This window comes from Coccinella septempunctata, chromosome 1 (assembly GCF_907165205.1).
Source record: "Coccinella septempunctata chromosome 1, icCocSept1.1, whole genome shotgun sequence".
In the NCBI taxonomy this organism is placed as follows: domain Eukaryota; kingdom Metazoa; phylum Arthropoda; class Insecta; order Coleoptera; family Coccinellidae; genus Coccinella; species Coccinella septempunctata.
The window spans coordinates 21,146,105-21,173,050 of record NC_058189.1 but is presented as its reverse complement, the minus strand read 5'-3'; the positions used below and the strand labels follow the sequence as shown (position 1 = coordinate 21,173,050).

The 26,946-nt window shown below is 33.7% G+C and overlaps 3 protein-coding genes and 1 long non-coding RNA gene across 4 annotated transcripts in view; 2 read left to right on the top strand and 2 right to left on the bottom strand.

Annotated features, from left to right (window-relative positions):
* The first annotated feature begins 775 nt into the window (after positions 1-775).
* On the top strand, positions 776-10,069 carry LOC123309956 (ATP-dependent RNA helicase p62-like). Its single transcript, XM_044893272.1, has 8 exons — positions 776-892; positions 1,023-1,055; positions 4,757-5,274; positions 5,507-6,062; positions 7,188-7,429; positions 8,779-8,957; positions 9,129-9,312; positions 9,823-10,069. Coding segments are annotated over exons 2-8 (1,689 nt in total). The 5' UTR covers positions 776-892; positions 1,023-1,053; the 3' UTR covers positions 9,831-10,069.
* Positions 10,070-11,859: 1,790 nt separating this feature from the next.
* LOC123322912 lies at positions 11,860-12,980 on the bottom strand. The gene is made up of 2 exons (XR_006539228.1): positions 12,603-12,980; positions 11,860-12,546 (listed from the first exon to the last, which is right to left on the bottom strand). It is a non-coding gene; the product is annotated as an uncharacterized LOC123322912 (long non-coding RNA).
* A 41-nt stretch (positions 12,981-13,021) lies between these two features.
* LOC123322911 (prefoldin subunit 1) lies at positions 13,022-13,664 on the top strand. Its single transcript, XM_044910993.1, has 3 exons — positions 13,022-13,176; positions 13,230-13,342; positions 13,401-13,664. Exons 1-3 carry the CDS (start codon positions 13,147-13,149, stop codon positions 13,621-13,623), a joined length of 366 nt encoding a protein of 121 aa, XP_044766928.1. The 5' UTR covers positions 13,022-13,146; the 3' UTR covers positions 13,624-13,664.
* Positions 13,620-26,946, bottom strand: part of LOC123322907 (DNA-directed RNA polymerase III subunit RPC1) — a 64,526-nt gene continuing 51,199 nt past the window's right edge. Inside the window, exons 18-24 of the mRNA XM_044910989.1 lie at positions 23,125-23,293; positions 22,796-23,071; positions 22,423-22,552; positions 22,099-22,368; positions 21,815-21,990; positions 17,886-18,054; positions 13,620-13,868 (exon numbers count right to left, since the gene is read on the bottom strand). Of these exons, the coding sequence (XP_044766924.1) occupies positions 13,674-13,868; positions 17,886-18,054; positions 21,815-21,990; positions 22,099-22,368; positions 22,423-22,552; positions 22,796-23,071; positions 23,125-23,293 (1,385 nt within the window). The 3' untranslated portion in view covers positions 13,620-13,673. The remainder of the gene's footprint in view (positions 13,869-17,885; positions 18,055-21,814; positions 21,991-22,098; positions 22,369-22,422; positions 22,553-22,795; positions 23,072-23,124; positions 23,294-26,946) is intronic.

The following is a 26,946-nucleotide window of genomic DNA, read 5'->3' as shown; positions in this document are numbered from 1 at the left end:
TATTTCGACACTTTAGAGTGGTACTTTTATTTTTTCCCACATTACTTTAGAACTCAATTGTCATTAAAACTGAACCGAAGAAACTTCGAATCGAAGAAATTCAGATTACAAATTCCCACAATTTCCCCATACCAATATGGCGGAAACTATGTGACACTTTTTTTCATTGAACTCTTTTGGTGTTCAATGCTTTTTTTACAAGAGAGTTTGCTCCAAAGAGTAACAACTGTTGTTACTCTTTGTTTGCTCCCTCCCTTTCTTTTACCTCCATGGAAACCACAGATCATTGAATTAAGAAATTTTATTCAATGCCACAGATCACAAACAACTCCCCCCCCTTCCATAAAGTTGATGCTCTGCGCCAAAGATATTAATATATCTGCTCTGCGCATAAGGAAAAAATCAATAACCGGCGAGCGCCGTTGGTGGGGACATAATGGTAATGACAACATTGTCCATTTTAATCCTGCCAAAATGATTCAAAATATTAAATTCACTGAACTAAAAACTTCGTATATCAACAAAATTATAATAAATTTAAACTTTCATTGGTAAATATGAAGGGGTGAAAACTTATACATTTATCAAACCGTCAATTCTGTTAAATGCTGCAACCGGAAGTACTACCAACTTCAGTATTGTATTCTGATTGGTTGCTTTAAGAACGAATAGAAGAGCTGATCAATACGATGTTCTCCCACTTTTATCTCCAAGAGTCCAAGGTTTCCCTTCCCTTTATTTTTCCATGAATTCAGTTCATTGTAATGAACACTGAATTAGTTCAATCCAGTTTCTAGCTTGTGAACGATTCGTTTAGTGTATTTAGACATTACACCTGGATTTATCGTAGTCTGAAAATTGAAAGTTCAGCTATATTAACAGAATATTTGAGGTGAGGTTTTATATCTATAATATTCCTGAAAATAAATATTGATTGGCATTAAAATGAAATGTAGGTACTTCATCTTGACAGTTGAATCTAATTCACAACGATAATATGAATATGTAACATATTATTTCAGGTGCCGAGCTACCAGAAAACAGCTATCAATCATGTAAGTTCCTTTTTTATGAAAAATCCAGAATGGTTTGCATCCAAATTTTGTCATTATTTTGTGAATTATTTACCACATTTCCGTTTGTTACAAATAAAATTTGTTCAGGGAAAATGTTGGATGAAGATTAATCAAAATTGAAGAAATACAAGTTCAAATACCTCTGCTTTCATATACTTCCTATAAATTAAATATATTGTCCGAAGCCTACACCATTTCGCTTAGACAGCAAATCTTATATAATACTAAATTCGAATCTTATTACTGTTACACGTTCAGAATTTTACTTTTCATAATACAATATGGCGCTGAAAGAATTTCTTCCAACGGGAGGTCATAATATGACGAAATCCTCGATTAGATATTAAAATGATTCGATGTATTCTGAAGGTGGTAGCATAAAAGAGTTTTTTTTTGAAAATTCAATATCCTTTTTTATGAATCATGGACGCAACGTAGTCTCCAAGAACATATGGCATCTTGGTGGCGTCTTGACATCTTTGAGGACGATTAATCTGCACGGGTAATTATTTTATCGTTAAAACGTCTATTTCTATAATGTTATATTTTCTAGATTTCGATTTCTGAATATATGTATTACGGTACCTAATCCAAAACATTGTTCTTCAGTTTTATACAGTATTATTGGGTGATGAAACTAAAAGTCTCAGCATTTTTAGAAGGTCGAGCCTCTAAGGGTGGGAAACAGAAGGAAACTACCCAAACAGAGCATTTTCATTTTCGTTTTTTATGAATAATTGCATGCTTTGGGAATAAGAAGCCTCTAGATGTTTATATCATAATTTACAAAATCGGTCGACACCTTTAGCGGAGAAAAGAACAAAAATTAACCAAAACTGATCTGATGAGTATGTATCTTTCTCAACCTAGAGGTGTGTAGTTCGTGAACGAACTAGTTCAATTGAACTATTCCGTGTAAGGAACGAAAGGAACTAGTTCACGAATAGTTCGAAGTATAGTTCACTCGTTCCCTGAATGACAGAAACGATCGATGAGTTCGCAACGTTTTCGTATCTCCCTCACCATAAAAAGTTCATCGAATCTCACTGTATTTTTTATTTTATAACTATTGACCTCAATATATTTCGTTTTATTGATCTTTTTTATTTTATTCTCGAAACAAATCCCAGAACCCAGCAAAAAGCATAAGGCTTGAAATAATGTACACTTCCACTTGTTTTCTCGTGAAACCCGTATCAGAGTTCAGTTTCAATTCAACGTTAGTCCAGACATGAAAGAACGACTGCATATCACTAATTCATAGCATACCAATAACCGTCAATCGTTCCATGATTCATAATGGAAGTGAACGATTGTGAACTAGTGAACGATTCATGTGAACTATTCACCATCGTGAACGAGAACTAGTGAACTATATCCTCTGAGTGAACTAGAACTCCCACCTCTATCTCAACCTCAGACATGATGGAAGGAAGGGTCTAAGAATCCGGTGGCCCGGTTTTGTTGAACTCTATGGTCTGTTCAGTATTCTTCGAGACAATATTTTGTCGGATGACAGAACGATTTTTGCATCATTTATAAATCTACCTATGCATCAAATTAGTACCTGACATCGTATATATTTGATAAATATCGGTAGTCCAAAGCATTATGGATATTTGAACTTTCAATGTAACTATATTTGCATCCTATTAAGAAGTATTAAAGCCGTATTTTAGGCAATTAAGTACATAATTCTAATATGATTCATGGTTAGATTAGTCTATTGTGTAAACTAAGCAACTTTCAATTTATCGAATTTAAGATTTTCTTGCATTTTCCTCCAATGAAAATATATCATTTTATTCCATTTTGATGTTTAAAAACTATAACTCCATTCACTTTTATTTTAGCACTCGGTTGGCCATGGAAATTTGACACATTTCACTGTGTATAGTACGAAAATGTGGGGTTATGAAGATTGTCAAAACATTTTTGGGTTTTAAATCAACGCTATGTTGCCCGTTCTACGGAAAAGTTTCTGTTATTACGTATTTTATCACAATGTCGAATCTCTTCGGAACTCTGTGACGAATATAATTGAAGTTTATACAAACTGATTGAAGGCATACCAAATTAAATTATTCGTATGGAAAATACAAGAGATCAGTATAACATAATATGCACTAGCTTGAGGAGTGTTAATGTTCGTTATCTTTTTTGGCTAAAGTTTGAATACGTTACATCAGTCGTAGATTTCAAAAATATTAAACCGAAGATGAAATGTATATGATGCAGTGGTTCAGAATGGGTATCTCCCGAAGGAATTGACAGATAATTACAAGAATGTTAAATTATTCAACAAAAATCATCTTGCATCAATATAAGTAGGTAAAAGGAAGTTTCAATCAAGATGAACTTCACCTTTGAACAAAAATTTCACATGAATAAACAATTAACAGGACAACTGGCGCGTATTTGTGGCTGTTCATCTTAATACATTGATATAATAATAATAATTAGGTATTTATTGGTACCAAGACATTTAAAACGTATAGGACAAGTCAAAGTTGTAAGTCAACTATAATAACAACATAATTGTTGAATGATAGTTGTATTTCAATAAAAAAAAATGAAAAATAGGAAAATCAATTTTCGGGAACTTATTCTACGATGACATTCATCGAAAATCCTGTAGTAAACTTTTCGCATTAATTCACGCAAATATAAAATTCTCAAATGCCTCCACTTTTTGGGTCTCCCATTAGAAGAAAATTCTTTGTCATCCTCTTCATTCACAATCTTTTTGATTGTGGAAATATTCAGCTGAAATATAAGCCGTTTAGATTCAGATGAAACATTATATAAATTCTCTTACATAGAATATGTTCGCTACCGTCTGAATTATTGTGGATTTTAGAAAATCAGGGTATAACTATTTGAATGAGCGGACCTGAATTCTAAATGGCACTTCCTGAAACCCTGTCTCTTTTTTCAATCACTTTCGGCATTTTCGTAATAAAAATTGATATTAGTTGTGGCAACGGCTTTATGACATTAACGACATTTCATGAGTGCCAACTTGGCTCCGTTCTAATTACAAAAACTGCTAAAATAAATTTGAATGGAGTAAACATTATTCAACCCATAACAACAAGGGTGAGTTGACGTTTATGAACTCAGTGAGATAAAATAAATTCAATTCAAAGTGAAATAAAAGGTCCTTTCGTTTACATAAAAAGTGTAGCACTTTTCTACACTCGATTTTAGTATTCGGTTGCTGATTGAATTTACACCAGCGTAGAGGAGGTGTAGTTTATCTCAATCTCTTTTTGACTATGTGTAGATAAACTACACTTCCTCTATACTGGTGTAAATCAAATCGAGTGTAGAAAAGTGCTACACTTTTTATGCAAATAAAAGGACCTAAAATAACATGAACGTAAGCGGATAAACGTCATCTTGCTCTTTTTGCTTTGGATTGAATGCCCTAGCGACAATCAATCGAAGCGATACCTTTCATGTTATTACATAATTCTCTGAAAAGTGTTATAATTTGAATCCTAATCAAAATGGAATAAAATTTTGTATATAACATGTGAGTTATAAATGTTAATTCATTCAAAGAAATAAACCTACTCACACTTCGGGCTCGAGAGTTAAACTTTCTTCTCATGAATAAACATTCATTTAACTTGTATAAATAACTATTATTCTGAAATTTATCTATCTTTATCAAGGTCATTTGGAACAAAGCAATTCGTAAACACCAGTTACAAACCTCGCCCTCCTCAAAGTGGGGCTTACAACTCTCAAATGAATGGCAATAGAGGCGGTAATTTTGGAAATAATCGTTTTCAAAAAATTGGTGGAGGATTTGGTCCTAACAGAAATGGAAGCGGAAATTTTCATTCTCAAAAGGATAATTCGTATGACTTCAATGGTCCCCAGGGACTCGAAAAAATCAATTGGAGCAAGGTCAACTTACTACCTTTTCAAAAGGATTTTTATGTCCCACATCCAGCGGTCCATCAAAGATCCCCCTTTGAGATTGAAGAATATCGTAGGGCCAAAGAAATAAGTGTAGAAAATATTGCACCAAATCCAATTCAAAATTTTTCTGAAGCCAATTTCCCTGATTATGTTATGAATACAATAATCAAATTAGGATACGAAAGTCCTACTCCCATTCAGGCTCAAGGTTGGCCAACTGCACTCAGTGGAAGGGATCTTGTTGGAATAGCTAAAACAGGATCAGGTTAGTCTGAAAAATATTATTATATTTTGTCAATAATTTGAATTAAAGCTCATCTGTAAATGCTCATCCTACTCTGTTTGATTATTTATTACTTTGTGTTTTTCACTTTACGCAAGTAGTTAACAGAAAGATTGACATAGATTAGTGTTTTTGTATTGTGCGGCAATTTACTAACAAACATATAATTGTTTCAAATGTTTACATGAACAGAATAAAATTCCACATTTTTCAGGGAAAACATTGGCGTACATTCTACCTGCAATTGTCCATATAAATAATCAGCAAAGACTTTCACGCGATGATGGGCCCATTGCATTAGTCTTAGCACCTACCAGAGAGTTGGCACAACAGATTCAACAAGTTGCCAATGAATTTGGTAATTCGTCTTACATTCGCAACACTTGCATATTTGGAGGGGCTCCTAAAGGGCCCCAGAGTCGTGATTTAGAAAGAGGAGTTGAAATTGTTATAGCTACACCTGGAAGACTTATTGATTTTCTCCAAAGAGGTACAACAAATTTGAAACGATGTACTTATTTGGTGCTGGATGAGGCTGATCGTATGTTAGATATGGGTTTTGAACCCCAAATTCGTAAGATATTGGAACAAATTAGACCTGACCGACAAACTTTGATGTGGTCTGCTACATGGCCTAAGGAAGTTCAAAAACTTGCCCATGACTTTTTGACGGATTATGTTCAAATTAATATAGGATCACTTCAGCCCTCAGCCAACCATAATATTCATCAAATTGTTGATGTCTGCCAAGAAACTGAGAAAGAACAAAAGTAAGTTCAGCCTATGTACCAAATTCGATAATTCTTGTTTTGATGTACAGGGTGGGCAAAATTCGTTGTCTACTGAAGGGATCTCGAGAACTATAGCAGCTGGAATAAAACGGAGGAATTTGAATATGATATCAAATTCCTCATAAAAAAGTGCCTGTAGAATGTAACAACGGATTTCGAATATGAGTTAAAACAAGCGAGTTATTCAGCTTCATTCAAAATGACAATTTCTCAATTTTCGTTCATAACTCAAAATCTCTTAACGCTAGGTTGGATCTGTTTCCAGTTTTGGGTTAATCAATAAAAAAGAGCTCGAGAATGTGTCGTCCGTTTTCTTCCAGCTGCTATAGTGCAGCTGATGATCCCATCAGTAGACAACGAATTTTGCCCATCGAGTACAGGGTTGCAAACTTCGATGGCAGCTTTATAATCGTGAGAACTAGGGAAAACCGCATCCCTGTAACTTCTTATTTTCAACTTAATAAATGAAAACCGGATGTTCAGCTCATTGACTTGGTGCCCCAATTCCGTAAAGATTCACTAATATCGAAAAACGAATGTCACATTCTACAGTAAGTTTTTTATGTAGTATTCAGTGACGTAGTCGAAGATTTTTCTCATAGATAGATAACTTTATTTTCACATCAGCTCAACAAAACGTCGAGACACGACTTTTTTTTATATATTCAGAATCAGAAAAAAAAAGAACTGGAATGTGACATAAAAACAGTTATGATTGTATCACCAAAGTGGTGAACTAATAAAAATCATTGTCTATGCCACTAAATTATAAATAAAAAAGTATCTACAGAATGTCGCATTTGTTTGTGGATATTACTGATACTTAACGAAATAGATTCACCAATTCAAAAAGCCTAAAAATGAGTTTTCACTTATAACTTGAAAACAAAAGAAGTTGGAGGGAATCTCATCGAATTTTGTCCACCCTGGACTAGTGTACCGAGAATCTCCTACTCCTCAAATACAAAAAGGATTGAGAATTTTGATTTTATCAAATCATTGATCAGGCTATCAAAGTTTTGTGAAACCCACTTTAACACTCAACTATATGTATACATAAATACCATGTTGACTGAAATTGAAAAAGAAAACAATCTTTTATAGATTGAGTATGCTGCTTCAGGAAATAGGAAACACAATGGAGACAGATTCAAAAGTGATAATATTTGTAGAAACTAAAAAGAAGGTTGAGAGTATTACCAAAACTATAGGAAGTTATGGCTGGCCTGCTTTAAGTATACATGGTGATAAAAGTCAAAATGAACGTGATTATGTTCTAAGGTCCTTCAGAAAAGGAGGACAATATTCCATTCTGGTTGCTACTGATGTAGCTGCTAGGGGGCTTGGTGAGTATAAAAAAGGGGGGGGATGAAAAACACCACAAAAAAAGTTCATTTCATTATTGAAAGCCAACCATGTTCTTTGAAAATTTTAATTTTTATTTAAAACAATCTGTATTGTATTTAAGCTCAAATAGCTACAGGATTTTCAGAAGTTACCCAGCTGGTTCAGCCTTTTAATCGAATATTTTTTTATTACTTTATTTTTAGAAAACTCAAATATGCGATTAGTTTCTTGTATCAAAAAAGTTCATTTTCATTTGTATTTGGTATTTGTTCATTCAAAATCTCAATTTTTGATGTTTTTTTCTAATTCATTGTGTGGTTCTAATCAGTATGGGATCTATTTGTTTGTTCTAGAGGCACATGCAGAGTGAGCATATTGAACTATAAATATGCCATATAGTTGTGTTCTTCTCAAAGGATGCAATTTTCCCTGCGGTGCCTCCATGTTGGCTATCTTTGCTTAGAATTGGACAATGGCTCAGTTTGGTGGTTAGAAGATTTCCGAGGGAGAACATTTCAATAATCCTTGTCATTTCCCGATCACTACTTTGAACTCATTCATTATCCTATCTACATTCTCTGAAACGGGAGTCTCAAACCTAAGAATACATTGAAATTATAAAACTTACACACGATTTTCCAAACTTTTGATTCAGAGTCAAGTAATTATACGGAGTTGGATTAGATAACCTAGCATGAAATGAATTCAATATCTAGAATTTATTTTATCTTTAAATGCCTCAAAATTCGTTTTGGAATTTCTATTTATCTACATAATTTTCAAAACATCCTTTATACTCCCTCCCAATTTCATCAACATAAGATGTCTAATAGAAAAATGAAACTCCCTGTTCCTGTTATAATCCATGGCATCTGCCACTGGACGTCCATTTTATTCCCAAGGTATAGCGGTAAAGAATTTGTATAGACGCTAAAGGTACATACAGATTCAAGTGTGGCCGCCCTTCTCTGCTACAACTGTTGCCTCTAAAGTCATAATGGTAAAAAAAAGACGTAAGGCTAATTCTAGTTCATGGTTAGTATTTTAATTTCGATTTGATTTCTTATTGTTAAACTTTGGGACAAAAAAAAAGTATTGTCTTTTTGTTTTAAAATTATTTCAAGCTCATGTTATTAACTGTTGATCACAATCCCGTATGTAGGTGGACTCTACTTCACCTATATCTGCTTCCATTCAAATCAACGGAATTGTTAATTCTTCATCGAAATACTCGATTTTTGCAGGCTTTAGGCCGAAGTTTTTCCAAAAAAAAACTAGGTATCATAAGCTTGAAAGTGTCACATATATTTAAGGAATCATGATTTTTCAATGTAACTCTCCACTTTAGATGTTGACGGTATTAAATACGTCATAAATTACGATTACCCTCACTCGTCTGAAGACTACATTCATAGAATTGGCCGAACTGGCCGTTCTGATACCACAGGAACATCATATGCATTCTTCACTCCATCTAATTACAAACATGCCAAAGATCTGATCTCAGTACTCAAAGAAGCAAAACAGGTAAGGAATTAATCAATTAGTCTTTTTTCCTGTTTGGCGAATTCGAATGTTTTCCCCTTTCTATTTCCTCAATGTAAGTTTGATTGAATAGGAAACATCTCAAAAGTATTTGAAACATATACTTCTTCAGTCTTTTTGTATCTTATATTTTCATGATGATTATCACTTCAGGTTGTAAATCCAAAATTGAGTGAAATGGCAACCAGGTTTGGAGGTTTCGGCGGTGCCAAAGGAAGATGGGGTCAAAATAATGGCAATGGATTTAATTATAGAAATATGAATAATGGGCCAAGACCAAATTCAAGATGGGGCAATTCCGCCGAGCAAAAGCCATATGGTTCATACACTAAGAATGGTAAGTTGTTGAACAGTAATTGAATACATCTAAAGATGTTCCATGATTTCTGAATTCGATTTTCATCGAAAATCAAGGTTTCGATATTGTTTTAGGACGTATCTTTAAAGATAAAATTTCAGAAAAAATCATTGTTAATTAACCAATTAATTTAATTATGTATTTTCATTTTTCACAAAGATTGAAGCTAGACACAAACTATTGGACGTTGGCAGCTTTGAGCGCAGCTTATGATATTTTGTTTCCAGTTTCAGTATGATCGCTTAATTGGCGGATCCATATTAACGTTATGAAGTTCATTTAATGATTACCAATTGCTACTTTTTCAATAAACTCATGAAAGAAAAAAAGTCCTTCTAGAAACCAAAAGACCACCAAATCTCTATCAATGTTTTGTTACACTTGCTGTAATTGAATTTTCTAAGGTCGTCTTACCAAAAATAATGCTTTATGATAATTTTATTAGAAAAAATGCACAAGGTCTTAAGTATAACTGTTGTTTTGTTTCAGGGTATTGAATTCTTGGATTGAAATCCAACAGGGTGTGATCAGTATTTTTTTAATTCCATTTTCAATCTATTTTCTCAATAGTGTTAGAATGTTTAATTCTCATGAAGAAATGTCACTATTGAAAGCTAGTTGAAGAATTTTTTTATAAAGTTATATATGTTAATGAATGTTGTCAACTTTCCTTCATTAATGTTTGAAGTTGAGTTAAAATTTTATTTATAAATTGTGAATAAAGTTTGCACTAAGACATCTTTCCCTATTTTCATTGTGTTATGCGATTATATTTTTTAATAAAATGAAAGAAATAGTACATGAAGAGTGTTCTCTTTTATACTTATATATCCATTTACATGTACAGGGTGTTTTCAAAGAGTAGCCTTTTTTTGAGAGAAATTAAAAAAAAAGCTGCATTCACAATCAATTTGCTGGCCGAAGGGCACTTTGGTACGGAAGCTTAGCAGATGGCGTTCTCCGTTACCATCAGAGACAGTTTGTCTCTGTTACAGTTACAGTTTGTCTCTGTTACCATTCACAATAAAATGAAAGACTACCACGGGGTTGGAAATTGGCAAAATTTCTTGCAAGCTTCTAACTATCACTTCGGCAAGGAATTTCGTGCAGGCTATGGATGATGCTAATGGGTTTTGGTCGGTTAAATGTTCATTTGAGTATTTTGTCCGAAGTTTATTGCGAATTGATTGTGAATGCAGCTTGTCATTTCACCAAGAATTTTTTACATAAAATAAGATGGCCGAGCTACAGCTCCTAGAATTTCGAAAAAATTCAAATTTGAACTACGAGATTGTGGAAGGCAATTACCATAGAACAGTGAATTGATAGCCCACTCTTTGGTGATTACGGCCAGGGGGGTGAAACCAAAGACTGGTGAAACCGATTCCTCTATCTACGGGTGAAACTCCCTCTTCTATGGTCCAATCTACAACCAAATATGGCCGACATGAATTTCCGGCATTGAACTTTATGTTCAATGATTTCCGGTTGAAGTGACAGCCAGCGGCAGTCAAAACCAAATACACCTAATCAGGGACAAACGAGATGGTTAATAGTTTGTCTATGATGGTTAACTACCTGCTAAAATCAAAGAGGTTCGAAGAGCCAACATTGTTTTATGAGAAATTTTGCATTTTTCACTATGGTCTCTAGACCATAGTGAAAAATGCAAAATCTGTGGTCTACCACAGATTACAGAGTAGAGAGAGTGGTCTAGACTTTCAAGTCCTACTGGGATGTCAATCATTCTTGAATGAACTATATATTAGTGTTCTGTGGTGATGACCATACTCTACTCTCGGAGTAAGTTTATGAACACACCCTAATAACCTAATAAAATTATTAGGTCTATGGTCCAATTATTGAGTTATTAGTGTTCTGTGGTCCAGAGTCTCTGATACTGTCAGCAAAGATTATAGAGTTAGGAAGATAGGAAACCGCCTCATATCGCTAGTACTAAAAATCGTATACGTTTTGGCCTGTGTTGCACACAATTGACAATCAGGTGGCGCTGAAATCGTGCTCTCAAACTGTTGAATGACAGTTTTCTATTTCATAATTGAAGGGCGCGAAATTCGAATTCTGTTCCTCGATAAAAGGGCGCGAAATTCGAATTCTATTCCTTTTATTGAATTCGAGTAGACTTGGTCGAAACCAGAAAAAACATCCTGAGCGACAAAACAAAAATAGGCCTTTGTTTTGTGATCAAGATGTTTTTTCATCTAAACATTGTTGTGAATCAATTAATATTAATGAAATACTGTGTTAGATTTGCTATACTTTTTATTTGAAATACATAGAAAAATTTGACAAAATTGAAGATTGTACATGGTGTATTCAAAGGTCAGACTTTTTTTTAACGGAAGGTACAATTGGTGAAAATCATTCACCTTTGAAAACATCTTGTACACAAATAATTGAGCTCTGAATATAGGACACAACAGAACATGGTGAAATGTTATATATCAAAGGTGTAATTTCTACACAATACATTTTTTTTCCAATTAATAGAATCAGTTGAATTTGTAAAATTTTTATCAGAAATTAATATGAACAAATATTCGATACAACATATCTCAAGAATTCTTTTACATATTAGTTACAGAATTTTCAGAACCACAATTAAAAACAAATTTACATAGGTGTAACCTGTATATCGGTAAAGATATGTAAGAATAACAAGTCAACTCCAAAATGCAAATAACTTCACTAATAACATGAATTGCATATCAAACTAATAATACATATATCCAGCTATAAATGATAAAATTCAGTGATAAATTGAAATACGTGTATCTATTCTAATGTATAAAATTGTAGTATAAGAGCCTAGGAGTACAAGTGCATTTTATTTGGTTTTGAGAAAATCAGATTTAAACTTAAAAATTATTCCCAAATTCGACCTGTTGGTTTCTCTAGTACTTTGTATTGCTCTGTTTTTTTCACTTGAAGTTTTGGACTTACTCTTTTATACCATCCTCAGCTTGTCTCACCACTTACGCATAGACAACGTGGTGATCGCCAAAGTGCAACTCTTCAGATAGACTAATTTCATCGTACATCAGAGAACAAATTTCTTTTTTCTGCTCAGTATTTAGGAGATGCAACCTCAAAGAAATTATAATGACTCTACGTATTCCAGGAGAAACTTTTTTACTGCAGTTCACCAAGTTAATGTCTGGACATACTGAAAATCCTATTCACTTCAGAGTACTGAAAATAAAAATCAATCAATATCAGAGTCATATTGTACGAGTTTCAATACTTACGTTCAGATATTTATGGTAAATTCAAAAAACTTATATTCGGAGAATCTTTCGTACTACAGTTTCCACAGTTCCTCACCATACAATAGTTTCCATAAGACATTTTGAGCAAAGATATTTTTCTGCGATTTTGAAGTTTTCACTAAGTAAATACACAAAAAACTTTAATAATAAACGACTTAAATGAACTAAATAAACGACGAGCGGAAAGAGAACCAAAACAAAACGGCCATGTTTCTTCAAATCTTACAAAAGTCAAATTATGTTTCTCCAAATGGCCGTCGAATAAATATTTTAACCATTCTTGGCATCTTAGTACAACAATTGAACCACCAGGTGGCGCTACAGCAAGTGTATACGCTTGGTTTCCTATCTTCCTAACTCTATACATAAAGTAAGTCTGTTCTGTGACTCTATAATCTTTGACTGTCAGTTGAATGTCACGGCGGTTTCTGCGGATTAGTACGGAAGTAGCACTTTCACGTTCTCCGGTCTACAGTATTCAGACTCTGCTAGTCTTGCTAAAATTCTATAATATACTTCCAAAATGTCCAAAGTAGATTTGGAACTAAAAAAGGTGAGAATAAACGAAAATTTATTGATTGGTTCTACAATTTATGATTTTTCTAGGCTTTTGCTGAACTCCAGGAGAAGCAAATTGAAACCAGTCAGAAGTTGAGATTAGCGGATATCCAAATTGAAAATTTGAAGAAAAATAAGCAACATGCTCTATTCACTGAGAGGTAATTTATTTTTTATTGCCTAATATTTGTAATAATCAATGCATTTGTCAAATTTTAGGGAAGTAATGTCTTTAGATGGAAATACAAAAACATATGAGTCTGTGGGAAGGATGTTCGTGGCCTCTCCAATTGAGACAATAAAGAATAATCTTCAGAAAAAACAAACTATGGCAGAAGAAAAAATCAAAATATTGGAAAATAATAAGGTCTACCTGGAAAATAATTTGAAGGAGGCAACTAATAGTTTGAGGGAATTAGTAAATCAAAAAAAAGAGACTTGAGTTGATAATTCATATTTTGAAAATAAAATTTATTAAAAATATTCAAATTCTTAATTCTCATATACAAACAAAAGTGGATCACTATCTTGTTTTGAATGTATATAATTAGTTTTTTGAAGAAGTTTGAATGTTCCAGTTCCAACAGGTGATTCGGATCCTACTATAATGTTCTCTGAAACTCCACTGATTTTATCAGTTTGACCATAAAATGCTGCATCGAAGAGATGATCAGCGGTTTTTTCAAACTGAAAATAAAAAGCTTGTGTCAGTTGTATTCTCCTGTATTAAATTATGTCAATCTAATGAAAAGACAGGAATATTAGGGTATGAGGAAATACACTTTAACCAAATTAAGATGACACAGTTCTTCTAAAATTGGCCCCTCTGATTGGATTGAGTTTTTTAAGCAATACACAGTACTATGAATAATCAATGTTTCTATTCTGAAAGCAAAGAATGTAATTCGAGTTAAGAAAAGGCTGATTATAATTCAATGAATGCTTCAACCATTGGAACTAAATGGTCTGACATCTTAATCAATGAGAATGAAGATATTTTGTACGAGAAATTGTTCAAATTGGTTCATATGAATGTACCTAAAATTAACCCTCTAATACCCAACTCCGCCTTGAGACTGGTTGCATATAAGTGGATACAAAATTATTCCCTGTGAGCAGTTTAGTTCAACTGCCCATGTCTGCCTTCAGTATAGGTTCATTTTGTGAGAACAGGTGTTAATGTAAATCAGTTAACTATTTGTGAAAGAAAGATGTAGATTATACATAAGCTAACTTGAAACTATACGGAAATAATTTCAAAAAGGAAAAAAAACTTTGGCATTAGAGGGTTAAGAAGTCAAAAAAGTTTTAATGTTCTGGAAAAAACTATCAAAACAATCATATTGAAAAATAAATTCATAAGAAATGGAAAATATATAAAAATTGGAATGATTATTTTAATTTGAAAATAGTTCGTAACAAATCTAAGAGACTTATTTCAGCTGATTTCAACAAATACATTTCTACTGTAGAATCTGTTCAAGTTGTTCACCTATTGCTCTGTCAAGAATGAACATGAAGCTTTACCTAATACACTGTCATATAAAAACAATCCAGATAGAAACCAAGACGAAGACAATAGCATAATTAGGGAAAATATGGGACATATGCTATAGTCTTCGTCTTGGTTTCTATCTGGAGGGGATTGAATCGGATACCGTTTCATGCTGGACGGCGCTCTGGGTAAATAATATCCAGTAGAACATGACAACATTGAATAAAGTTCCATCAATTCCAAACGTTCTCCACCGTGGAAAAATGCTATGTTGCTCTGATGAGGCCAAATGAGGCCGAAACCATGGTCAGCATCTGCTTTTCTTCGGTGGAGCGTACTCCATTTGGGGCCTTGACGATGGCAAATTGGCTAGCTCAATTCAGATCGTAACACTTGTCGATATTCATATCGTCGGGTGGTATGCATCTGAATTTATCCTTATTAGATTAGATAGTTTTTTTTTTTTTCTTCTTTTTGTAGATTTATTCCCGGTAACGGGATACAGCAATGAATGAATGAGATAGTTTTGAGGGGGCATCTTGAACACAGGGTGCTGGTGATGGTGATCAGGAGGGAATTTTATTGTTTTTTTTTATTAATTTTTCATTTGCTTTATTTGTCTTCATGTTTTAAACTTTGTAGCAGATGATCTCGGACATTTTATACCACACATTCATTCTGTAAATTTTTTTCAACTTCTTTTTGAGATATATAGGCAAACTGCCTCATCTCTTAACCTAATTGTAATAATAATAATAATAAAGAGATGGCTGTCTATGAAGTCTGCGACGAACGAGGAAGGACGTAAAATTTTATGGGATTTTTATGGCCGGTTGCTGTTGAGGCTCGCCAATAAGTACGCGCCTTATGATGGCTGTAAATAAACAGCTGTTATTTTATAAACAAGCTGATCGGTCATTGTTCTTCTTATTTTCTGGTAGTTGCTGTAGCAAAATTGTAAACTTGAAACAAAGCCATATTTGAAGATTGATTTTGAATAGTTTCCGTGGTGAATTTGAAAAATTCATGAATGAAACTCATAAAGCGGTGAACACATATGAGCGGCCACGATCACGATCACGATCGTGACATCGCGACTGAACCCCGCTATATCGCTGAACAGATCGTGATATTATGTGCGGAATAATACAATTTGCATGGGACGAGTTTGATCGTTTCTCGATCGTGAACGTGATCGTGGCCGCGGCCGCTCATATGTGTTCACCGCTTAATTATTCATGTTAAACTTTCACATGCAGTGATAACCCAAATTGAGGAGAATTCCCCATTGTAAATGTAGTGTCAGAATTTTTTTGAATTTCTTTCTCTATTAGGCAATGCACCTCTTTTTGCTTTGTTCGTGAGAAATCAACCGAATAGGACTGATCCGAACAGATGGGTAGGTCGCGAAGCTTCCATTGATTGGCCACAAAGATCGCCTCAACCTCCTAGATTATTTTTTGTGGATATATCTAAATACAAAAGTCTATAAAGCAGAAATTAGGAGTAGAGAACATATTATTGAATCATTTTCGTGGAATACAACATTTTAAAGTAAAATTTAATAAAAAAGGCTACATGTTTGCGGCTTGAAACAGAGGAAACTATTTCAAAAATTCAATGTGAATATTCTGAATCTTTAGTTTTGCCTTCCACTAGTTTCGTATGTTTATTAAGTATTATATGGGAATGAATTTATAAAACTATTTCAGAACTTTGCTACAGCCTTGCATCTTGCATCTTTGGACGATACAGATTTATTATCTAGTTAGATGCTGTGTTTCTGCATAATCCTGCCGAAATTGAACTCGATGACGTCAAAATTGCTACTTGTACCGTGTTCACAATAGATAACAGAGACAGACAGACATATAGCCACTATTTTTTGTCGACACTAATTTCTTGAGGTCGGAAATGATGAATTTTCAGCAAACTCCAAGAAATAATTGGCGATTACAACAAAGCATACAGGTTCTATGATTCTTGATTCTGTTCCTATTCTCTTCGAAACTATAAGAAAACTTGAGAAGATCGAAGATCATGATAACATTGTCAAAAATGAAAAAGAAAGAAGATAACTTGGCCACAAATTAAAGGATAATTGTGAGATGAACTGAAAAATAATGAATTAAATCATAAACAATAACTTATCATTACGTACAGTATATAAGTTTATAGGAATTAGGAAGGTGATAAGAATCAGCAAATCTCAGCTAATGCCGACGTTTCTCAAATATACAGAGTGTTTTCAAAGGTGAGGCATTATGAAAAAATTCGTGAATAATTTAGACTAATTTTATTGGTGAGATTTTGAAGTAATATCCTTTTTTTTCACGCTTGTGTCCTAAGTCTCTTCTGTCAGTTGGTATCGAAATGAACCATTTCATAAAATCGAGTAAGTTACTAAAAAATACTGAGAAATGTTCGGCAATCCTAAGTTTCCATTTTTATTACAACGTAAATATCGAACGTGCCAATATCCTAAACGAAAAAACATGGTCGAATCGATAAGTTTTTTCCATTGCTTTGCGATAATTCAGCTAACAAACGGTCTAGAGTCGTATTAGGATCTATTTCAGTAATAATTTTCAATATTTTTTTCCACTTTGTCATTTTGAAAGTTTTGTATAGGTGATTTTTGGTGAGACACTTAATTTTGACCGGTTCTACCCTCTGCTAAAAAAAAGCCTCATCTTCAAACACTCTGTATTTTTGCAAAGCCAAATTACGCTTTCACACAGGGGGTTCAAAAATTGGCAAAAAAAAACCGCAGACAGAGAAACATTGAAAATTTTGTCTTATTTGTAACAGACATCAATTAAATCATCATGTCAGAAGCTTTTTTCCAACAAATGGTCCTTAAAGGTAAGAGACCACAGTTCCGCATCGTACCCAACGCACGGATCGCATTAAAATAATCAAGCGATGCATCCGGACAGTACAATACGTATCAGAGGACGTACTTATAACTCATATAAATACGTCCACTGATACGTATCGTACTGTACTTATCCAAAGCATTCTAAAATACTTTCTATGCGATCCGTGCGTTGCGTACGATGCGGAACTGTGGACGCTTACCTTTATACAGAAAACACACCTCACATACCACCTTGGGAGAATTTCAGGAAGCAAGATGTGAATCTACTCAAGTGACATGAATTATTCATTCTGTTTCAATTGAAATTTGTATAATAAATTATACTTACAGAGGCTAAATTAAAGACGGATTCCTTCATTTTCGCTAGACCATGTCTTGTTACTCCTAAGACTTCTCCAGTATGCGTCATTTGGGCCGCTAATAACATAACATGTCTAAAATCAACGCTTATGGAATGATTTTCCATCACCAACATAATTTCATTCATTATAGTTTCTCTGAAAAAAAAGTATACAAAGAGCATTATTTTTTATTATACTAAATAAAAATTGGTAACTAATCTGACCACACGCTACGCTTTATTTCATGATATCTCAAGAATGGTACAATTTAGCAAACGTTTTAATAGACAGGATGTCCTCAATCAAGAGGTTTTAATCGCCTGAGTGACTTCGTTTGGGATAAACAGGGTGATGTTCATCTTATAAGTGGAATTTCATTGACTAATCGACCGAATGATTTTAAATTTTGAAGTTTTATCACCCTTTACTATCGCTTTTCTTCAATATTTCTGAAATCGAATAAATCAGCACTGGGAAAATTTTTGACCTTTCCTATTTTCGTGAATAATGGATCGCCCTGGACATTATGATTTTTTTTTTCGTTTTCGAAAAGAATTAATTCAAAATAAAAATTCTAAATCTCTGCTCGACACCATCATACAGGGTGATCAATAAACATTCCTTTCAATAAATCTTCAAATTTTACAGTTTTGTCACCCTTTTCGATCGCCTTCCTTGAAATTTCTTACAAATTATAATAGAAAAACAGAACCGGACGAAATTTCTGACTTCCTATATTTCCGGTGACATCGTATCAGCCTGTGCGTGAACAATTTTAATAACTGAACTAGTTTTTAAGTAGAGTTCAGATTAAGATATGAAATCATAAAAAGCTTTCACAAATGGAACGGATCTATTTGAGAAAACTTCCAATCAACAAACTGAATCGAGGACGCCAAGCTACATGTACACCTCTGCCAATCCATCTGTTTTCAAAAGTGTTAGACAAATGTCGAGCACTTCTCTTGAATAGTGCACAGGAGCTCCATCATGTTGCAACCACAATGTTTCCATTGGAATATATGTAGTTTTCAATCATACTTTCAACATTTTCGTTATCTACATGTATGATTGTCTCAAAATAAATTAAGCATTGATGCGCCCCACCTGTGGATCATGTTTTATAAATACATAATTGTTTTATGATCAGACGCCTCTAAGGAATAGAGGTTTTAAAAATTCGAAATTGCAATTTTTTCTTCAACAAATATTCTGTTGAATGTATTCAACAATTATATCATAATCGGTTCTTCAAGATTGTCATTCACAACGACAAAAATTTTAGTAAAAATTTAGTAATTGATAATATCCAATTATGCAAGGAAAAGCTGCGCTATAACTAATAATGAAAACTTCATTTTCAGAATAAATCGTCTTTCTATGGATAACTAGTTGTCTAAAGTAGGTGTTCAAAATTATTTTCACCACTTTCTATAAACTTTTCGGCCCTTTTCATGAGGCTGATAACTGCCTGTTTTATTACATGAGGATTTCTACGAATTTCATCGGAAGCATCATTTATTCGATCTAATAATTTTTACTTTGTCAGGATATCTGTTTCATAGAACTTGGTCTTCAAATAACCACAAATAAAGAAATCGAGGGGTGTCAGATAAGGATGTCTGCAGTCCAATGTTGGTGTCCTACCCTTCCAATCCACCCGTCTGGGTTGTGTAACGGGACTTAACGATCCGACAACCAAACCGTTTCAGACGTCGGACGCACACTGGGCGATGATTCGACGTTGATTCCTTCATATTCTTTATTAGTAAATTTGTGGGGCATTCTGAAAATTTGTAACTACTCAATTTGATAAAGGGACCTGTCAATGATAGCTCTTTTTAATGTGCACGAAATTAATCGTTACTGAAACCTCTTAATGGTAATCAATTGTAATCAACTCGTTCATTGAATTAGCGATTAATGATCTCGAACAATAACGTGGTCGCTTCGCAAATATCTCAATCATTAATCGCTGTCATTAACAAACTAGTTGATTAAATAACTATTTCTGTGCATGAATATGATCAATGTTTCAATAACAAAGAGTAATAAGACCAGACCAATAGATCTTCATAGATCCAATAATAACAATAATGGAATCAATGAAGAACTCGAAAGAACATTTATATCATACTTATTCGAATTTTCAATCATTACCTTCACTAAAACAGTGAATGAGGTAAAGATCAATCCGGAAAATTACTTCAGGTCCACGTTATCCATAAAAAGCGATTTATTCTGAAGATATCAAATTATATATACTATTTTTATGATAGCGTAGTTTTTTTTTTCTATTTTTGTTTATTATCAATAAGAAAGCATATTGTCACTGTTAATGACAATTATGAATAACCAGATATAAGTGACGGCATGTGCTCTCAAGGTGTGGGTCGGCCAGACCCAGGATATACAGGGGAATATCCTGGAATAAAATTAATATCTATTTCTTTAACCAATAACTGGAAATGAATCCCACCATAATCTTTGTTTTTCTAGAATTAAATATTGATAAAGTTTTTGTCAATAGGCTTTTGAGTTTCTAATCTTTGTTTTTTAAAATTAAACACTGATCTATTTTTGTCAAGACGTTTTTGAGTTTCTAATGATAAGTTTTAGATGGGGTTGCGGTTGAAGAAAAATATTCAATTTTATTTCCCAAACAGAACTAAATTAACAGTTTCAGAATCTTAATGTTAAGTTATTGGTTGAGAAACTATTAATTGACAGAAAATGAAGGTAATTGAAAGTCAATTGTTGGGTTTCAGCGTTTTCATTTTGAGTGCTTGGTTGAAAAAACATTGATTTTATTCCAGACTTATGCCCCAGCCTGTATATATAGTCTGATTTTCTTTATGCCACCTCAGTATATAAAAGTTTCTTTTGCAATGCGATATAGGCTGGTTTTCGGAGAATGAATGTACTACACTTCTTTGTTTTTGCCAAGCTTCTGAATAATAGTTTTATTCTTCTTCAGGGTCTTTCTCTACAGAAAGGTAGAGAAGTAGAGATTTACATACCGATATAAATTTTACGAAAAAACATCAACATCAATACGAATCATACTTTTAAGTTCACTGAAACTCATCTACAATTTTAATTTTGAGTGATAATGTACATATTTATATTCAAACCTACACGTTGTTTTTTCATAGAGATTTTTTTTTTGTCTCATATAATTAATTTTTGATTACCTTTTCATTAGTAATGTTGTTATTGTTTGACATGAAAAATTTTTCTAAGTTGATGGCGTGACAATTTTGGTTCATGAAATGTTGATTTTTTTTCTTCAATTGTACTTGTTCTGTTGGAAATAAACTACATATTTATTTACTTTCTTTATTTCAAAATTCCACATCTATTGTCACATCATCTTGTGACAGGATGGAAAGTTTGTTTCGATTTACTATAACCACAATTATTCAACAGAACTTCAGAATCCATTCAGATTATTAAAATTTACGAAATGAATCGGAGAAAACTGCCCTCTATTCACGTTTTTTGTTTGTCTGTTCACTCGTGAAACACCCTGTATATTCTTTTGAAATAGGGTAGGCCACACACACTCCTAAGCTTTGTGGTTTTGATGGATAAGTGCACGGAGAACTATTAATTTTCTAACTTATTTAATTCGAATCGAAAAGTTTGTATTATTTTCTCTTTACATAATATTTTTTGTATTCTTTGCATCCTTTCATTGTCCAAAAATTGGGATACTTATTATTATAATATATTATTCGGTATTAAAAATAGAATGGCACACTATAATTGTGAATCTTCGATTTTTATTTTATCTGTAGAAAAAATAGTCAGAAGACAAACAAAGTAACAATTGAAATTATTATTATTAGCCTCACAGAAATTTATATTAGTACCGTAGGTACTCAGATTAAGAGAAAAATAAAATCATAATTACCTTGCTGCTTCAATACCTAATGTTCGGTATACTTCAATGACATTATTAGATCTTGTTTTATTAGCATCAACTCCATATGTGGCTAGGACTTCTCTTAAATTATTACCCTCAACACATAAGTTATAAGTGTTATCATCATTGTTTACTACAACAGCCTTATTTATTGTTGTGTAACCCTAAGGACAGTTACAAAATTATGAATACACAAAAAGTGAAATGTTTCTTGAGATGAGAAAACAGTGAAATCATCTACAGCAGAATAACTTTCTTTATAATTAACCCACCTTCACCATGACTTTTGGCAAAGCAATAAGCAAGTCACTTATGACAAAAATTGAATCTCGCTTTTTGTAATTCCTGTCTGGTTTGACACTGATAATGGTTTTACTTTCCACCTTAACTTCATTTGCTTTCAATTTCAATTTCGAAGTACATAAACTGTACTTCACAGTGTCAACATTAATTTCAAGTTCACACATGCGCTGAAAGTCTAAGCAAATAACTATAAACACACCCATATCTTTCATAGCACATTCCAATATTTTAGTAGCTATCTGAAAAAAAAACTAAATTGTGATGATAGAAATCAAAAATTCAAGTTATCCTACCTCCTCTAATGTTGTTTTTTGGATTCGATTTCTTACTGCTTGAGCAAATTTGTAATTTGTAGAATCCACAAGACTAGCTTGGATAATTGGTGTGCTTATATTAGGAGTTGCATTCATAATTTCCTTCAACCTGAAAAATTATTTTATTATTACTGTATCAGTAATAAGTGTCAGGAAATCAAATCTGTTTTTAGATTTTTGTGGTAAACAACGAATCAACAATGAATATTTTCGAAGTTGCGGAATACGTATTTAGAAAATATGCCTATGCATTTCAAAAATATTCCTTTAAAAGCATTCGTATTCGTCATTTCAAAAATATTTTGATTTTACAAATTTAGTTCGGTTCAATTCTTGTCACGCAATTGAATACCTTGGCACTCCTTGTGTAATATTCATACTAGCAACACCAGCAAAATGAAATGTTTTCAAGGTCATCTGAGTTCCAGGTTCTCCTATACTTTGCGCTGCCAAAGCACCAACAGCCGTCCCAGATTCAACCACCGATTTCAAGTATTTTTGTCCACACGTTTCAAGGAATGTTACCAATTGACTACAGGTTAGTCTTTCAATTTCGTTTGCAACCTTACAATTCCCGAAGATTTTTTCAACGCTTTCCACTTTCTCCTCAATTTTCTTCATAAACATCCTGAAATTGTTCGTTTCATTACGTGTTCATTAAATCAATTTTACCACTCTTACTTCAGTTCGTTCTTAAAATCTTCACTACATTCGTTGAGTGCATCAGTACTTAGGAATGCAGTTGTGGCTCGTTTAATTTGATCACTAGTCAGAGGCTCCTCATCTCTATATGGATATTTGGCTTTAACATGGTTGAATACTCTTTCAAAATTTGTAGGCACACCATTACCTTTGAAAGAAAATTGTAAATCAAATATAAGTAAAAAGTTATTTAACATTTCCATCACAAATAATGAAAAAGAACAATAGCATAAAATGATGAACAGACATCTTTTTAATAAATATCCAGGAATTTTATGACGGTATGACTATTTCAACAATAGCCTAGGTCGTATGTTGTAACCCTTTTCCAATTATGAGGTTTCATTTTGAGTAGCCAGCTATTTTGACAGCTGTATAGATTTAATTTTTTGACAGAAGAAAACTAAAATCAAATATCGAAAAAAATGAAGATAGACTCTCCAACAACACATTAAAAAAGTGTAAATTCGCTGAGAAAATGGTAGAAACCATGCATGCTCAAGAAATTCTGTTTGCTCTCGGCGTCTGAGCTTTTTATAACTTACAAATGTTTGGTAACGTTCAGTTTCATAATCAAATTTAAAGTCACTTTAAGCTTAAAGCTTCCTTTACGGCCGGTTTCATAATCAAACCTAAAGTCGCTTCAATTTTAAAGCTTCCTTTAACCCTACTAAAAATGACACTAAAGGAAGCGCTAAGCTTAAAGTGACTTTCAATTTGATTATGAAACTGGACGTTAGTGTCATTGTTAGTAGGGCTAAAGGAAGCTTTAAAATTGAAGCGACTTCAGGTTTGATTATGAAACCGGCAGTAAATCTATTAATTACAGAGATATAGGATGATTTATGTTTCTGCAAGAAAATTTGTATCCCTCATAGATTCGACGATTTTCCACCGGTTTTATTTATTTGATAAAACTGTTACGTGCAGTTTCATAATCGAATTTAACGTCACTTTAAGCTTAAAGCTTCCTTTACTGCCATTTTTAGTAGGGTTAAAGGAAGCTTTAAAATTGAAGGGACTTTAGGCTTGATTATGAAACCGGCCGTTAACTGTTCACCGATGAATCAATTCATAAGTATCATAAGGATTAATATTAATCCTTACTTAAAACATAAATGCGAAAGTCTGTATGTTGTCCTTACATAACTACCGAAACAGATCTCCGATTTTGATGGGAATAAGAGAAGAATTCATTCCAGGAGGTTTTGGAGTGAAATTCATTCCAACATAGTGGAAGATAAAAAGTTAAAATCAATTTTTCGTAAAGTCGTGATTAAACATGTTTCTTTCAATACAAAAAGAAGGACTCCACTCCAAGCGCCTCACCGGGCGCATCGGAATAATGTTTCTTTCAAGCTTAGATGGATGACGCTGAGTAGACTATAATACAGAAAAATGATCAATTGCAATTTCGTAGAGCTCGAAAAGTTCTTTGAAAGGGTCAGCGATGCCGTGTATCCTACTTTCGAGGATAACCCATAATTGTAAATTCCTGATGAAAAATGCCCCCTACAATATATCTTTTAAGAGAACATTACACGATATATGAAAAGTTGCAGAATTGCAAATTAAGACAATTTCGTTTCTGCGCTCACACCTTCAATTTGCTTGCACAAACTGCCAGTTTGTGTGATCCGGACGTACGCACCAGTCGGTCCTTTGAAAATATCAGTGCTACAGCTATAAAAACAACAAACAACACAGTTTTAGTGCGGATTTATGCAGCTCAAAATAATATCAAATAACCATTGGCAAATATAAGTTGAATACCTATTTTCACTGAGAGTGTCCATGCCGCCAAGTGACAAATATCACTTGTCAAATAACAAGTGGGAAGTTAGCCAACTCTCAACTCCTAAGTTAATTGAACGCGATATTACAAAGCCCGGTTTTGCAAAGCGCACGTACTCGCGCATCAGCCTCGCTTCCGGTACCTGGCATAGTATAAACATGCTCCTCGCCATGAGGATTGAGGCCCCTCACCCTCGAGGAGACTCAAGGTGAGCCGTCATCGGTCGGTTTTTAGTGCGCGAGTCGGTGGCGAAGTTTGACTCGCGAGTGGGTGCGCTCCGTCTAAACCAAGCTTTATTATGCGCGACTATTGCCCGGTTGCACCGTTTCGCTGGTAACCATGGTTAAACTAACCGATGTTAAATATTTAAACGTTGCTTAGAGGTCGGTTTGCACAGTGGAATCATAATCGTTGTTTATTTCAATCATCAATATGTTTGGCAACACCGCTTACAGCATGAAAAATTCAGCCATTCATCTCAAAATTAGGCTGAATGGACTTTGTTCACTTCAGCTCTGAACCCCTCATGTATAGGACAAGTCAAATAAAAAATAGATAAATTAATTTTCTGCAATTTATTCTACGATGACATCCATCAAAAATCCTCTAGTAACTTTTCGCATTCGTTCACCGAAAAATAAAATTCTCAAATACCATCACTTTTTTGGTTCTTCAATAGAATGAAATGGGTAATTCTCCTCAATTTGGGTTATCACTGCATATGCAAGTTTAAACTGGATAATTATGAGTTTCATTCATGATTTTTTCAAATGCACCGCGGAAACTATTCAAAATCATTCTTCAAATATGGGGTTTTAAAATTTAAATCGCTTGGTTTCGAGTTCACGATTTGGCAACAGCGCCTACTAGTCAATGAAAAGAACAATGTCCGATCAGCTTGTTTATAAAATAACAGCTGTTGATTTACAGGCTCGTACTTACTGGCGAGCTTCAACTGCAACCAGCCATAAAAATCCCATAAAATTTTACGACCTTCCTCGGTCGTCGCAGACTTCATAGACAGGCATCTTTGTCTATCTCATCAAGATAATGTATTTGTTGTCCTTTATTATCTGTTCGATCATGAATTGAGTTGCCTGACTCCGGTTTGTCAGGCGCCAACGTTATATGAAAGAATACAGCCTTTGTCGTCTGCCAATCACGACAACGACTTCGTATCATCGCTGGACGCGCCGAAATCTTTCTAGCAAAAACCTAAATTCTTCTATTTTATCTTCATATATATCGCCGAAATCATCGCACCATTTATCATCTCTGTATATTGAGTGAACCAAAGTGATATTGAGCAACTTTAAGTGAAGTGCCGTGTGTCCTTCATCTATCGTGCCACGGAAGGAGGGTTGGTTCCGTGTTTCCCTTCAATCCCTTCCCTTAGGAACCCCCTTTCTGATACCAGACCAGTGGAGATTCATCTGAGTTTCGACTTGACCCAGTTGGGGTAGGTACGAGCAATTTCACTTGTTCAGTTGCTCAACTTATCTTGCTCAATCATCTGAAGTTGATCGCAAACACATTTGATCAATTATTATCAATGCATATTTCAGTCGATGTTGCCAATCGAAATGAAACGCTTTTAATTTTAAATACCCATTTTTATTTTTCATTTTTAAGTGCTTAAAATAATTTTTTTTGGGAAACGGTTGAAATGATTATTTCAAAATGTGACGTTTATTTTTTTAGTTATTTCATAAAAAATACATCATTTTCGTCAGAAGGTGTATTCCCTACTCTTTGTCATCGTCTTCATTCACAATCTTTCTGATTGTGGAAACATTCAGCTAAAATATAAGTCGTTCAGATTCAGATGTAACATTATATGAATTCACTTACATTGAATATGTTCGCTACCGTCTAATTTATTGAAGATATAAGAATATCAGGAATTGAATTCTAAATAGCACTTCCTGGAACCCTATCTCCTCTCTCTTTTTCAATCACTTCCGGCATTTGCATTTTTGTAATATTAATTGATATTAGTTGTGTTG

Bases quoted from the DNA above. Each gene is read 5' to 3' on its own strand.
- LOC123309956 (XM_044893272.1), top strand. The intron at 7,430-8,778 runs GTGAGTATAAAA...TCTCCACTTTAG, and splicing joins TGTAGCTGCTAGGGGGCTTG to ATGTTGACGGTATTAAATAC. The intron at 8,958-9,128 runs GTAAGGAATTAA...TTATCACTTCAG, and splicing joins TACTCAAAGAAGCAAAACAG to GTTGTAAATCCAAAATTGAG.
- LOC123322911 (XM_044910993.1), top strand. From the start codon at position 13,147: ATGTCCAAAGTAGATTTGGAACTAAAAAAG. The intron at 13,177-13,229 runs GTGAGAATAAAC...TGATTTTTCTAG, and splicing joins TAGATTTGGAACTAAAAAAG to GCTTTTGCTGAACTCCAGGA. The intron at 13,343-13,400 runs GTAATTTATTTT...GTCAAATTTTAG, and splicing joins CATGCTCTATTCACTGAGAG to GGAAGTAATGTCTTTAGATG.